This window comes from Amblyomma maculatum, chromosome 3 (genome assembly GCF_055883805.1).
Source record: "Amblyomma maculatum isolate TAMU_Amacu chromosome 3, ASM5588380v1, whole genome shotgun sequence".
NCBI lineage: Eukaryota > Metazoa > Arthropoda > Arachnida > Ixodida > Ixodidae > Amblyomma > Amblyomma maculatum.
In genome coordinates this window covers 167474997-167491047 of record NC_139346.1, presented here as the reverse complement: position 1 = coordinate 167491047, position 16051 = coordinate 167474997, and the positions used below count along the sequence as shown (strand labels likewise).

Here is a 16051-nt window from a genome sequence, read left to right as displayed (position 1 = left end):
CAATTCTTTTATTTTCGCCTGTAAAATTTTTATATTTTATTTTGAAATTCTTGTATAATTTTATTTTGAAATTCTTATATAGTTGCCGTGGCTGTCAGTGACAAATTCAGTGGGCAGCTAAATCTCTAATATTAGCTCAGTTTTAGGACTGCTTCCAGCATTGCATTTCTTACACCTATATATTATCTGCCTGTGTATTAAAAATAAATTTCTGATGAGCATTTCTTCCCCTGTCGTTTGAGCAGTCAGTAGCAGTAATTTTTTAATTAGAACTAATTGTTATAGAAGAGATTGCAAAATTTTGTGCAGTTTTATAAAGTTTGGGCAATAAATAAAATTAGTTTCAAGACCCATGTCCCACCTTTGAAACTCGACTAAATGATCACTACTTCACATGCTAGGCTCAAGGGCCATGCCTAGAACAGTGCTTCGTTCGCACTGTGCAGTCTCACCGCATTTTTATTATTACGGTATTTCTCTCGGGTCAGTGTGTTTTCTCCAATTCTGATGCACCCGCTTTTTGCGAGGATGTACTCAAAATCTTGATGTGGCCACCTTTTATTCGCGACCTGTGCACAGATTTCCAGTCAGCTGACTTCGTCGGCCTCACCCGACATAGAGAACAGCAGCAGTCTTGCCCTTGCCTGCCTGCTCATCAAAGAAGGGGCGGACCTCCACCGTGCCAACTTGGCAGGGCGCACCCCACTCGACCTTGCCGGTAGCCCAGCCATTCAAGAGCTCCTTCAGCACTGGAGCACTCTGAGAGAGTAAGTCCTGCAGTGGTTTCTCACTCAAGCTTCAATCGGAGCTCCTTAGTGTTTCCCGCAGGATCAGTGCGTTTTGAAAACTAGCATGCTGACATGTTCAAAAAAATTCTAGGAGGCACTTAAGACCTCCTAAGAGCGATAAGGCAAAAGCCTTTTGGCAGCCATCAGTGGCGATGGCGCGGTCTCGTTGCACCGCTTGGCCTTGTGATCAGCTTTCAGTACCTGGGTAATGGTGTGTAGAGACCAGCCATATACGTATTTCCCGTTTTCATTTGCGGCCCACAGAAGTGTGTTCTTCTAGGGGCCTGCATTATGCTTTCTTGTTAGGACCGAAGGCTGTAGTCACATCACAGTCACTGTGCAAAAGTGCAAGCAGCACCTATCATTGGAAATCGAACCTAGACACAAAGCAAGAACTCTCCAATTCCTCAACATTTGCCATGAGACTTTCTTCGCTTCATTCTACGATGTGGTAGCATTGTTTCGGGGAACTGCTTGCAGACTGATGTGTTGTGTTAGATTCTAAGGGTCGTTTTCATGGTGTGTGCAGACAGCTTTTGATTGCTGATGGCATTAGGCATCATCCGAAGTGCGGTGTGAATACTGACGGCCATTCTTGCGTTCACGTGCAGAAGCACGACTGCACTGACGGCGCCTGCATTGGAGCCGGCTAGCTGTGGTGGGTCGTCACCCAGTGAGCTGCTTCCTCGCGGTGCCGAGTGCCAGATCTGCCTCGAGTCGCCAGCTTCGGTGACCTTTGAACCCTGCGGTCACCGGATGGCCTGTGAAGACTGCAGTGTGCGCATGAAGAAGTGCCTCACCTGCAAAGAGGTCATCACCCGCAAGGTCGATGCCGGTGAGTTGCGTCGAACGGCGCAAGTGGGAAAAGGTCATTTCAGCCATGCGAGGAGCAGAGGTTGTATAGTCAAATCTCTATACAACGAATTACACGGGACCGCAAGAAATCGTTTGTTATTTTGAAACGTAGTTTCAATGAAAATTCTGCCATTATAAGCCAGTGGTCAAACCTAGGTATGAAAATGGCGGGCCTTGGCAGTTGGCGTGTGTGTAGACGCCCAAAATCTCAAATGAAAATGTGCCACTAACTTTAAAGCTGATTTATTTGAGGGAATTGGTTATTTTCTTCTGCCGCGTGGAGCACACACGACCACACACGAAATTACACCACTACAGCACATACACCTTCCACTTTGCACAACACCTCAGGTACGTAATTGCACCGAGCGATGGAAGTGCAGACTTTGTCCACAGACAAGAAAACATCAGAGTTCGATATGACCTCATCTTCAGTGTTCCCTGAAGTTTGAAAAATCTTGTCTCGGTCTTTCCCCTGCATCAATTTCTTGCAGCGAAAGCTACTCTCTTATCTTCTTGGCACCTTCACTGGCTACAATCGTCGTCAAATCGCGCACAAGCTTTGCAATAAGATAATCTGCACATGCAAATGGCAGGAGTGACCGAGTGGTGAACGACACACAATACAAAGAAAAAAGGCCGGCGGCTAGGCCTGCTGGCTATATTAAACCACAGTTTCGTGGTGGCGCTAGTAGCTGGCACTAGACATGTTGGTGATGATAGCTACTGCCTGCGGACAATACACATAGAAACAGCAATTTCTGTTTCACTCGAGAGTTGCGAGCTGCGGCGCTGTTAATTTTGGCCGTATTCGTAATACTGATGTTCCTAGATTACAGAAGAAAAAATAAAATATGTACATTATTTTGAAATATTTTAACATCAAAAACAGAAGAAATCTGTTGGGGATATTTAAAATGTTAATGCGGTGGAAATTTGATCACAAGGTTGCATGGTAGGAAAGGAATGGCACCAAGATGGGCGCCTGATTATTTCAACAGGGGAAAATAAGGCTATGTGTGCGTAAGTGATAGAGTTTTGGTAAGTGAGAGGCGACTTAGCTTGCATGATAGGGGCTGTGTGCAAGCTGAAGTCGCCTCTCACTCCGTGACTCACTTTGCCCATGTACTTTGTGATTTGTGTTATTGCAGAATAAAGAACCCCAAGTGGTTTAAGTTATCCGTAGCCCTCGACTACAGTATCTTATAACTGTCTGACTCACTTTGGAACGTTAAACTTGGCATAATTAGCTAAGTCAAGCCAAACCAAACTGCATTGCAAGGATTGATCAGATACCATGCAGGCTTGTGTCGCATCTGCCTGATTCTCCTTACTCTCTGAGGGTTGGGGGCATTGTTTATTCTTTGAACACTCATCTTATAGTATGAGCAAACATGTTTCTTGACGGCATTGGTACTCTTAAAGCAGTTTTGTTACATGAAATAAATTGTTAGACTTTCAGCTGTGTAAACCCAAAAGGCGGTCCTCATCGAATGTCTCATCGTGACTGATCATGGTATAAATACAGTAAATCCTTGTTTGTTAAAATTCATTGGAACCATGAAAATTCTTCGAATCAACCAAGTCTCTGAATAAACTGATTGCAGGAACCAAATTCAAGGAAAAAAAAATGTCATTGTGAGAATACGCCGTGCATATCTGCCGCTTCGTGCCACCGCTGCACTTTGTTTTGTAGTTTCTCACGTGATTCCATCGCAGCATGTGCACTACCTAAGGCAATAAAACTAGCCGATTTGCATACGTACGAATTTAGCTGCTCTTCTTGATGTTGGCAACGGACACAGTCATGGGGCGCGTCCTACCCGCCACTCGTCGAAAGCTACCTGATACGCTGAAAATGAATGGGCCTTCTTTCTTTTTTTTTTTTTTTTCCAGGAATTGTTCACAGGTGACAGCACTTTAAAATAACCATGGTGGCAGTGATCTAGCCTTCTAAGCCATGGGGCATAATAAAAAAAAAAGAGAAGAGATTTTTTTCCTCTGTCTATGATAGGGCTCTCAAATATTGCTGCGTTGTGGGCCACATTAAGAAAGTGTCCTCGCTCATGGGCAAATGAAGCAAAATAACGATAGAAATTGTAAATAAAATGGCTTAAAAATACCAATGAAATAAATATGTATTAGCCAATATGTATCATTCCCAGACCACGGTCGCCCAGTCAATGTGGGAATGAAAAGTATCCCATGCCCCCTAGTTCCTGAACGACAGACGGTCGCCCCTTCATGATGTCTCGCAGACAACTACTGATAAATTAGAACAGTTCATATACTAGCCACTTTATACTCGAAAGGAAAAAAAGAAGAAATCTAGACTTGAAGATGAGAGAGGGCTGGTTGTCCAGCGCCGCACTTTTTTAGATAGCCGACATCTGTCTGCAGTTCACGCAAATAAGGGACAATGTCTCTAATCGTTTTCATGAAAACCTTTATTTGCGCCGCATATATGTATGCTACGCTACTAAAGGTATCATTATTATAATCCATATAGTTTGGGGGGTGAGGCTTCTTAGGTTATTTTAGATGGGAAGAGAGCCTGACAATGAAGGTGATTTGTGAAGCTGGCGCGCATTTTTGTAACGAGCTCTGAAATTTTTCTTGCACATGTTATAAGAAGGTTGACAGAGGCTGTTCCGCTAGCTGTCTAGTATTTCCTCAGTGTCTCCATGGGGAAGTGGGTCCATCCAGTTTAGCTTAACCTGGCAAAGCAGTTAACACGCATACTTTGTATTAGATTGACCGTGCTAATAGGTGGTAGTTATTTATTTGTTTATTTATTTTTTGTGCTAGGAGTTGTGGTTGGGGCGCTATCACATATCAGGCATCAGTATCACTTTGTGGCGTTGCCTCCATGGGGCCGTTGCACCATTAGTTTGCCGCAAAATTATGACCTGGCATTCCAGCATAACACCCAAAATCATCTGAATTAACCGGGCTGATGCAGGCCACTGCTTCTAACTATGTGGTCAGATTTACATTATAAATTAGGGCCCTGCAGAAATTCTTCAAATTATCTGGGATTTCGCATTAGTGGCATTCGAATTACTGAGGTTTTACTGTAGCTCTCCTGTGTTTGGTGAATGTGGTCTTAGTTAACATTAGATTTTTAGAACACAGTTGTTAAGCACCCATTCCTGGCTTTTGCCCCGCCACAGTGGTGCAGTGTGGTTATTGCGCTCAACTACCGTGCCCAAGGATGCGGGATCGAATCCCGGCCATGGCGGCTGCTTTTCAATGAAGGCAAAAAGCAAGGCGCCCATGTGCTGTGTGATGCCAGTGCGTGTTTCTTTATCAATTGACTGGCCTTTCATTAATTTTTTTTATCAATTGACTGGTCTTTCATTGGCCAGTCAAACGATTAAAAAAATTAACGAAGGGCCAGACAATTGATAAAAAAAATTAATGAAAAGAACCTAGGTAGTCGAAATTTCTGGAGCCTTCCACTACAGCATCTCTCATAGCCTGAGTCGCTTTGGGACGTTAAACCCCACAAACCAAACCAAGCCATTCATGGTGTCGGTGTGACAGGGGTGTTAAGTGCCGCAAGTGTACCTGTGTTGTAGAGTGAAACACCACCATTCATCTGCCTGCCACCTGCCAGGGGCTAGCAGATGGCAAAGTGGGGAATTGGAGAGAGGCAATGGGTGGCTTAATGGCCTCAAGGATATGGTGAGAACGGTGGCCCCAGCAGAAGGTGGCTTCAATGCAGGAAAAAACCGGATGGTGGCTACCATGGAAAAAAAAAAAAGAGTATGACTAGCTGCGAACACTGCGCAACCATAGGGTGGTGCTTCGAGAAGGAGCAGAAGCGTGATTCCCTTCTCTCAACGGTAGGGTTTCTGAGCAGCGTCACCTGGCAACAAATATAGTGGAAAATATTGTCAAAACGAATAGGAGCGCATTTAAAGGCAGCCACTTCCGTCGCTTCTGTGGCGCAATGTATCAACACTACTTATCTGAGAACTGAAACATCTGTTTGATTCCTCTGAGTGCAGTTTTTTTAATGCGAAAGCATTACTTCACTACGTTCACAGATTTCTGTCCGCAGACCGCATCCGCAGGCCGGGTCCACAAACCTCGTCAGCAAAATCGTATCTGCAGTAGTTGTGAATAATTGAGAAGTGATAGAGGTTAATGAGTGGTGCCAATCGATAGAGGGTGATGTAATGTTGTGTCCAAAAATATAATTAGACCAATAAGTTAATTAGGTAATTAATTAGAGGCAAAATGCAAAATCGTTTCTGCAGCAGTTGTGAGTAATTGAGAAGTAATAGAGGTTAATGAGTGATGTCAATCGGTAAAGGGTGACGTAATGTGTCTGAAAAATAATTAGGCCAATAAATTAATTAGGTAATTAATTAAGAGCGAAAATGTAAAAGTAAAGGCGAAAATGGTCTCATTAGCCAATGGCTTGGCGCCACATTTGAATGTATCAAATACTAAAATAGTTAATTAAATCAGTCAATTAAGGTGGTGCCAAGGGTGTGATGTCACGCAACCGGAAGTAGAGCCAAAAAAGGGCATAGGAAGGGATTGGCGCGCAATTTGAAAGTACCAAAGACTAAAATGGGTAAACAAGAAGTGAATTAAACAACTAGAAGCAACCAGAAGCAACCAACAGCAGCATCCGTGCATTCGCATTACTCCAATGCAGATTCTGCAGTGCACTTTTCTTTTTGTTTTTGAATTTTTCTTTCTACAATTCGCAACATTCGAATAAATGACATCTTTCCTGGGGTGTGTTCCCCTTTAGTTTGCATAATCTGATGTTTTTGATTCTTAATAGCCAGGAAAACCAGCTGTAAACAGCCAGGAGTGAGGTTATGACAATGGTTACATTATGCAGTTACTGTCACCGTAATCAATTCCTGCCTTCAGTGAGTGCATATTGCCTTTTGGTTGCGTTCAGAGACACCTCTTGGCAACAATCGCCGTTGAACTCGCTGAGAGACAACCAGTGAGGAGAAAGAAGTTGCGGGACCTTACCGTTGAGAGGATGGAATTACGCAGTGAAGGGTGACTACCATAAGAACTTTTGTTTATGGTGAGAACGGAAGAAATGGAAGGAGGAATGTAATCACAGACCTTCTTTGTAACAATCAAAAATTGTGATAGGAGTTTCAACTTTAGGTTGATTGTGTGGGGAAACTAATGGGTTGTGATTTAAAGGCACATATATACGTGTCTCTCAATTTGTTTACATGAGTATGGGGAAAAACAAGAATATGTTATGAGCTGCATTGAATTATACATTACCGAGCACCGTGAATGTGTGGCACTTTTAAGCCCTAAAGTTCAGCCACTAATACTACTGTGGAGTTATAACCGAGCCTTTTGCCACACTTGGGAATTTCCGCCAGCCGGCAAGGTTGTGGTGCGTGGCGGCGGCCGGCAGCTGGGGGGCGGAGCCTCTGTGAGCCTGGAGCGCCTGCGACAACTGGAGTCGCGGCTCCAGGAAATGGAGGAGTGGCAGGGCTGCAGCATCTGCCTGGAGCGGCGTCGAAATGTGGCCTTCCTTTGTGGGCACGGGGCGTGCTCGGTGTGCGCCCACACCCTGCGCCAGTGCCACATGTGCCGGAGAGCCATCACCCGCAAGATCTTCCTCTACTGAAGACACTGCACTGCACACAAACCTCACGCAATGCACTTGCATTTGGCCGGGCTCGGCTGGTTCTGAGGTATGTTTCTCTTTGACGAACTCGAGAAAGTTAATGAAGTTTGATGAAGTGAATGTCAGATCGATGCAATGAGCAGCAGTTTTGTTTCGGAAAATCACTCAGATTACCGACTAGGTGCCGTGGTGGAGGTTCGGGCAAGTTAGTACATCGTGTTAAAGAAAGGTAAACCAGTGCAGAACATGGGGTGAAGAACGAAGAAAGAACATGAAAGAAAGAGAAGAACACAGTGGATTGTGTGCAGTGTTCTTTCTTCGTACCGTGTTCTGAGCTGGTTTTCACCTCTATTTAATGCTGATTACAAAGAGACAGATGCAAGCTTTTTTTTCTTTTGTCGGAGACTTTGTCATTGCGGAGGATTTCTCGCTCAATGTTACAAGACGTGGTAACGATGTCACAGTTAGCACTATGCTTCATGACTTGGTGTTTGTGGCATTGTACTTCCTGTATCACTTCGTGTTAGTGACTGGTAATTTCTCTCTTTGTCCTTTCCAGATTACACTTATCACTTCTTCTGCGTGAAAGCGTCAAAAGCATTGGTAGACTTGCCAGAGGAAGAAGAGCCTACAGCCTACACACACTGCCTGCACCGCAAGCTTGTGCACTTGTTCTTGTTTCTTTGAACGCGGCATTCGAGATTGAGATTTTCGCTTAGCGACGGTCTAGTGTTCGACAGACCCCACGTGCACCTCTGCTCCTTCTCCTGTCTTGTGGCTTGGTCATCGAAGCCTCTCCCGAAGACTGTTCGTGTCGCACGTGTCACATTGTACACCATTAGACAGTTCGTTCAGGCCACGACCGCTCTGCTGTGACCACAAGTGCTGCTCCGACAAACGTGGAAACAAGTTTTCAGATCTCTCGAGTGCTAGGTAGGAAAGTGCATCTGTGTTCATTTGCGGAAGATGTGAAATACACGGAATGCAAGAACTTAGTATTGGTTTGCATGGCCATGCTCTGTCCTTGAACGGGAGCTCTGCACGACGAAGAAAGAAGACCCTCACCCTTTGGAATTTCAAGGTCACTGATGGGAGCTTAAGCAGCATGTTATGTGTGGTTGTGCATGTATGTTATGTGTAGTGAAATATTTGCTGCTTGAGTGACTGTATTTAATTTTGTTTCTTTTTTTACTGAAGATCTGATTTCTTCTCATTGTGTATATATATAAGTATGGTACGGTAGCTTTGAAACGATGTTTGATTTTGCCAAGTCTTCTGCATGCTAGGAATATTGTCCAGCTGAAAAAGTTTGCAGTGTAAAAAGGTTGACGTAAATTTGTTACAAATATGCTTCATGAACTTTTCTTTTTAGGTGTTTAGCAATTTGCGCTGATTGTTATGGCTTTTATCACTGCTGTTCTACAACTGCTCTTTCTCATCCGGTATTTCTTCACCTTGTTTTCCTTTTTTTCTTTCTGTGTCTCTCATAGCCTGAGTCACTTTCAGACGTTAAATCCCACAAACCATCGTTTTCTATTTATGGGGCGCTATTTGCTCATAGTCTTTTATGTCTTGTAATGGTTAACATGACATTTTTATCCTGTGGCACACTTTATTTTATAACTATACTCCAGTGCAGCCCTTTTCTTTTTTCTTTTTTGTTTGGAATGAAATTTTGTGGATGGAGATGATTCTCCATCAGTTGTGATTTGCTTTTTATCTGCAGACGCATGGAAGCCGATATTGGAAAGATAAAAGTCTTGTTGATTTTTGATGGAGCAGAGTAGGGACGATGTCATGCCGACTTGTTCTGATACGATAACAGCGCATGTTTCCCATCTGCTTTTCTCTAGCTTTAGTACCACAAGCAGCTATGGGATAGGAATGTGCCATTACCAGGAGCAGACGAGTTGATTCAAGGCGTGTAGCGCTGTTAGCTTTTGCAGGACCTTGCTATTTCACTGCCCGCCTTTTGATTCGAAGTGGCATCTAGTAGGCACCGTTTTTTCGAGTCTTGGCTTACAAGTAGCTGAGGTTTGTCTTTCATCAATTCTTTAGCTTACAGCAGCAGTATAGTCAGTTGCTAACCATCGTAATGTGCCGTGCTTGATTGCCGACTGTAAGCGCGTTTCCAGCTGACAGGTTTGTCCTACAACTACCCTATCCCATTAATCTTCCGGGACACACATTGAGATTCACTATATATGCAGAGTTAATGTACAGCTTACTTATCTCTCTTTTCTTTTCTCTCGGTTTTGGAAGTTTCACAGTAGTCTGGGAACGCCTTGCTGTGTAAAGGAGAAACATCAGAAACGGTAATGTAGTTTTCACTGCGAAACAAAAGAGAAGTTTGAAGTTCTCTTTTGTATACTCTAAAATTTGCTGTTCTATCTATTTTTTTTGGAGCTGTCAGTCATTAACCAGGTGCCCTGTTATAAACTCGTACTTGGATAGTGAAAGCAGATGAGTCTTTTGCTTCCCTTTGTGCTTTGGCACTCGTTTTTCTACGAAGCTCTTAAGAAAGAAAAAAAAACCTGCATGAAAGATCGGTCTAGTCAGCATCAAGTCTTCCACAACTTCTCGGTTTTGCCTGTCTGCCATAGGCGTTACGCTTTGCTCCTGCTTAACTTCAGCAACGAGCATTTAGTGTCGGAAGTTAACGAGCTAGCTGTGTTAATTTCGCCAACGAGCACATTTAGTGTCAGAAGCTAACGAGCTAGCTGTGATGCCATGAAAGCTTTTCTGCCGTGCCACGTGACATCGTTTATCGTGCTTATATTTCTTTTTACACGAACGGTGTGTGGAACGCTGTACTGATGGGCAGGCAGTATTGTCGTGAGCGTTTTGCTGAGGACACGTTTATCATTTTCTTTCTTTAGAGGACGACCTAGGATAGATTTATTGCTCAAGATGGAATAATAGCACTTAGTCTGGTTTGGAAAGAGTTACTGGCCAAACAGTAGCGGTTGAAGTCATTTTCACAGCATGCTGCGTAATACTGCATCTATACATCCAAGAGGAGTTGCTGTTTAAAAAAAAGTTCTTTGCCGATCATTTTCCGAGTCATATCCCGTTTACTTGCACTTTCATAACCTTCAGCAGTAAAGCATTCATTAGCAGTAGTTTCTTCTGTTCTTTGCGGCAAAGTCAGTGACAGCAGCTATCATCCTGCCACTGATCTTACATCACTATTGGTGGCCACTGGCTGAAAGTGATTGCGTTTAGTTAGTTTAAGTGTTTGGAGGAGGAGTCCCTACAGCGCTAGAATCTCATACTTACACCATGTTTCGTTTTCACAATATTCAAGGAAATTTTGACTATTCATCTGGGGGCTTCGGGAAGGCGGGGGGGTGGCAAGTTTTTGTGTTGATTTCATAATTTAATCGTATGCTAATCATGTGGCAATATCTCACAGATGGTAGATTTTCCAGTAAAGTACCGTGGCTAATTGAGTTCGAGAGGATGCCATGTTATGTCAGCGCATTACTGGAAATTGTGTGTTTACGGTTTGTGTTCGCATGAATTGCACAAAAGGAAATGTGCATGGGTTAAAATGAATTGTGCATAGACACCATGTTCTCTGATTGAATTATCTACTTTAATCCTGCTGTTATGGTACAGTTACATGTATCGAAAATATAACATAGTAATTGGACTTCTAAGGAGTGTTACTGCCCGCGAAAAGAGCGCTTCTTTCCTAAACATTAAGGCCTGCTTACAAAGCCTTTTAGTGTGCGTCGTGTAACACTATATTTAGTTGCGATGTTTCAGGAGCTGCAATTTTGTTAATTTATTTCAGTTTGATTGTGTCACACCAATATACCTCACACTAGATAGCGCACTTTCTTTTATGACTATTTCTCATGAGTAACTGAAGAGAAGGGGTTTGCGGAGCCTCTTCCAAGCGCACAAGCGCACACCCCTGTGAGAGCCGGGCGCCAGGCCGGGGGACGCTTGTACCCATTTTTACCAGTGGGTGTCTGGCCTATAGCAGCTGTCAGATTTATAAACATCTTTTGTGCGTACTCTGCCTGCTTTATTTAATTTTGTTTATCCCGGTAATGCCCAGGCAGCGAATTATGAAGTTATGAAGTTTGGTGTTTTGTCACTATTGGTGTATTGTCTCAACACTCTAGAGATTGCATACTGGCCAATTTAGTTATAAAAATATAAATATGCTTCATAAGTGAGCAAACTCTAATTTCTCACTGTCTAAGAAAAATATTTAACTGCTCAATGCTGCCATTACAGCAGTAATCACGTTAGAATTTCAGGCTGTGTTGCGATTAGGGTTAGGTTTAGCAGTTATAAGCCAGGAGGACTTGTCGCAGTGGCTTAGTAGCTTTGGCGTTCAACTGCTCATCCCAAAATCACACAATGAAATCCCAGTTGTCACGTTGAAATGCAAAAATGCCCGAGTAATGCTCGACATTGGCACACTTTAATGAATCCCGGCTGGTTTAGGTTAATTCAGATCCCCCCCCACTAAGGAATTTATAGCAGCCTGTTGGTTGCCTTGCGACATTAAGCCCTGCATACCTCGTACCAATACGATATACCTGGAGTTCTCCAAAGTACCTGATGGCTACTACTTTAGTACTTTGACCATTAAAAAGTATCTTGGCAAAGGCTGTTTTAGTCATGAAAGGAGGGATTTATATAGCTCTGCGCAACATGAATGAAAACTGGTCATAACAGCTTATATCATGCATCGTGCGCTGGGCATTACAGAGACAGTTTTGTTTTAAGAGTTGCTTTTTCCTCAACCCTTTTCCTTTTCATTTTCAGTGCTCAAGGAGACGTAAATGTTTTAAAGTTAAAAGCAGGCGTAGGTTTTGTTGAGCTACCAGAGCCAAGAAAACTTGTTGGCCACTTTGAAAACAAGTTGGCATATTGCATATTGAATTTCTCATCAGAGCTTATACATGCCTTATTGCGTGGAAGGATTGAGCATTATGGCGCACGAGAGAAAAGACTACTTTAACTATGGTCATGGGAAGACCCACGGCCAAAACATTTTGCAAGGTATGTGAAGTCTTAGTGTAGATGAAGATGGGAAAAAGGTGTGATACAGTTTAGCACAGGAGCAGAACTCCCTGTGCTGTTCGTTTGTGGCTAGCATAAATTTGTCCCGCTCAATAAGGGATGCGTATGTAAACCACCTCAACTGCTGCTTCAAAAAGGAAAAGTGGGGATGTGCAGCTCGCCTTTTGCAATTAGGACCTTTGTCGGTATGTACACGTATACAAGCCTCCGGCAGGCTTTTTTCTAGTGGAATGAGTGGTTTATTGACTAGGTTAGAATTCGACGGCTGGCATGCACAACTCCATGTCACATTTTAAGCAGTGCTAAGTTGCTCCAGGCCACAAAAAAAAAAAGATGGTCACACCAACGAGGCGTAATCTGCATTGTTTGATTACGTATTGCGCGTGTCCAGTCACATTGGACCACAAAATAATGGTATGTAATGGATATTGCTCAAGTTCTCTCTGTTAGAAGGTCAAACATTGCTTTTTATGTCTTAAATTGTTTTAAGCTACTGGTGTATTAAGCCGTTTTCAATCGGTCTAGCGTCAATTCTCATCCTCAGAGCGAGCCTTTGGAGCGTGCTATCGCTGTATCATTTAGCGTGCCCAGACATTTTTCTAGCGTATAAAGTCTGTTCAGCTTAGGCCTTTACAAAGTATATAATACTTGTATGCGTGGCGCAGCCTACGCATGCCAGTAACGATAGCTTCGTGGAGTCTGCACGATTTTCTAGTATCGAAGCGAGGATCATATCATGTATAGAACGAGAGCACAGTCCTGTTGTTTGCTCAGTAGAATGTACAAGAGTTTGCGGATAAAGTAGAGCGTGGTCATCTGTCCTACTTGCAGTGTCTGTCTACAACACTAGCCTAAGCCACGATTGGAGCCTTATATGAGTAGACAGTAGCTGGTAACAGAACAGGCCGTTCAACATATTTTCCTCTACGTGGCCTCAGCGGGTTAGAAGAGAGAGCAGGTTCCTGCACATATCTTACTCTCGCTTAGCTTTTTTGCAAAGGCCACTTACGCGAGGCACGTTCCTGCTAGGTGTCTCGTTTTTTGTTTTTTTTTAATGTGCCGTAATTATTATTTTAGCTTTAGCGGGCGTGTTGTACTTTATGCAGTTTTTAGCAGTATTTTAACACTTTTGAAGTATCGTGTGGTAAGAGTTTCTGCGGCTTGTTTATGCTTGCTTTGCGCATAGTTAGCCGTATTCTGGGAGCACGACAGCTCTTGGCACACCTCTACAGTGACGTGGTGACAGTTTTTTTTTTCTCCTTGGCACCTAGTTCTTATCTTTCTGTCTGTAAATAGGAAAGTTTTAACATAAATAAGAGACGTGGTGACAGAATCATCAGCAGTGTTTGTTGTGTGAATGTTGTAGCTGTCGTAAACTGACCCCTTCGGCTTAGCTTCATTTTGTATGCAAGAATTTTAGTGCCTGCCTGTGTTTTGTGGCAACATATTTGTGTGTATGTTTGTCAATGTTTGCACGCTTTTGATGGTTGTTTTCACACTTGCTGAAGTAACGCTGGATTTGTGTTAATCTTTCCATCAGTGTTTACTCCTGCGTATTTGGCAACTCTACCTATAGGCAAAACTGAAGCAAGATCATCATTGGCATGTTCGGTGGTTAATATGTGGGTTGTTTGGCAAGTTAGGCAAGTGCTGAATTAGGTGCAAGATTGTGCTTCATGACTGAGGGTTCAGTATTTTTGGCATTACACTCCACAATGCCTTCTGGCAATGGAGTGAAGGCTACAGGCACGAACCACACCCTCTCTTCCTAAGCGGCAGAATACGGTTTCTGCTTGCCATATTATTAGTGTTCAATTAATACATTGTGTATTGTCAGTATCCATTATTCAAAGCACATTTCTAAAACAGCTACCCATTTTCAATGATGAAAGTCACGTTAAAACCAGTTTTCTTAATTATAATGCATTTATTAGGCACATCTATTTTTTTACTTTGGGGAAGGCAATGCACCAGGCAGCTAGGTAGAGCATCATGCATTTGAACTGTCAAGAATAACGGTTTTGGATGCTTATTCTCCCTTGTAGCCTTCCCTTCGTTGCCAGAAAGAGCTGTCGCCAAATGTAATACTAGTGATGGCTTGATTATACATTGTTGTAAACTTCCACTTATTCTTTTTTGTTTTGCTGTTGTTTTGGCAAAATGAAAAAAAATTTTTACGCTTTAATACATTTTTAAATATTCGTCTTGAACTGAGTGCACAGATTCCCCACTGCATGAAAAACAAATGCAGTAAGCTCTTGTAATGGACTCACTGCACATATGTTGGTAGGAAACGGGCACACTGCCAGCAAAAGTTTCGTCAACAGTATCTACAGTGCTGCATTTCTGTCGGAGTGTCTTGCAGCACTTCTTGCTGTTTGTAGTGTTTAGAGAGCACAACTGTTGCTGCAAAATTATATTTGGAGCCTGATGAAGTTGTCTTTGTGGAACATTTTTGCTATCGTTGAGTTGTTGTGGTAATTTGAGCCGATGATTGTACTCGTTTCTTGGCTGTTTGCCTTTCTCATTCCTGTCATGTCAAAGCACTGGAACAGCGTGTTTTAGTCTACAGTGTTCCGTTGTACACAAGCACCGTCTGTTCTTGCAATGCACCGAATGCTCTTGCTTCGCCGTTTGCGTAAAGTTGACATTTTATCGAGGCAGGTTGAGCCATATTTCATGCCCAGACATGTGCCGTTTAGCTTCAAATTATCCAATAATCGTTTCCGAACTATGAAAACAAAGCCCAACGTATATGTGTTTTCCGATTATGAAACGCTTCTTTTTAACGGAGGTCACTGAAAGAATTTGGTTTAAGCTAGGGCGGTCTTATAGCTGCCACTTGGTTCAAACTCTTGATGTCAATTAAAGGGACACTAAAGAGAAAAATGAAGTGGGCTTGCATCGGTAGAATGCCAGCCCCTGGTTACAAAAAAGCCACTCTTACTGAAAACAGAGCTATTATAAGGTAGTAAAGAGGAAGAACAGGAATACAGGTATCGCCACCACAGCCGAAACGGCCGAGGCACGAAACTACAAATCACATGACGCGCAAGGGATCCCGGATGCTGACAAATGCGAATTACGTTGACCGTTTGAATGCAGTAGTCAGCTTTGTCTTGAATATGATATGCTTTTATCACATGTAAACGACGGCGAAAAGACGAAAAGACAACGTAAATGTTGCAAGGCAAATATAAAAATGTACTCATTTCGTCCGCTTGTCGGTAGATGCCGCTAGTCTCTCAACTAACACGGCGCAAAGGCATCCACTTCAGTTTCGGTCATGTTCCGGCTTAGGCACTTCGTGCGTGCTCAGGTAGTTTGGTTTGGGCCTGCGGCGCCTGAAATACGAGCTCGGAGCAGCAGATGCGCCTACCCTAAATGCGTATCGAACGAAGATCATGACTTGGCACGCACCTGCGAACTATTCTCTGCTCCCCGTGCACCAGCAATCACGGAGTCTCCTCTTGCGTCATAGTGTGCGTCATCCTACCCTACTACGTAGTAGGAGAAAACAGTTTGAATTCGACAGGTGGGAACAAAAAAAAACTCAAGTTCTTATCGCAATATCTCGGCAATAATTCGATTTTTTGCTGCCAAATATGTGGCGACAGTGTCACCAAATGTTGTTTATTAGATTTTGATAGCATATTTGGGTGTCCTTAGTGTCCCTTTAAGGCTTAAAAACTCCATGACCATTATCTTAAAATTAGTGGTTGTTCAGCCTGGG

General features: G+C 43.1%; 1 protein-coding gene across 2 annotated transcripts in view; it reads left to right on the top strand.

Annotated features, from left to right (window-relative positions):
* mib2 (E3 ubiquitin-protein ligase mind bomb 2) overlaps nt 1-11754 on the top strand; it is a 47306-nt gene extending 35552 nt beyond the window's left edge. For both annotated transcript variants that reach the window (XM_084598532.1, XM_084598531.1), the window contains exons 16-19: nt 580-767; nt 1400-1623; nt 7022-7339; nt 7832-11754. In XM_084598532.1, coding sequence (XP_084454658.1) covers nt 580-767; nt 1400-1623; nt 7022-7272 — 663 coding nt within the window. In that variant the 3' untranslated portion in view covers nt 7273-7339; nt 7832-11754. The remainder of the gene's footprint in view (nt 1-579; nt 768-1399; nt 1624-7021; nt 7340-7831) is intronic.
* Nucleotides 11755-16051: the final 4297 nt, after the last annotated feature.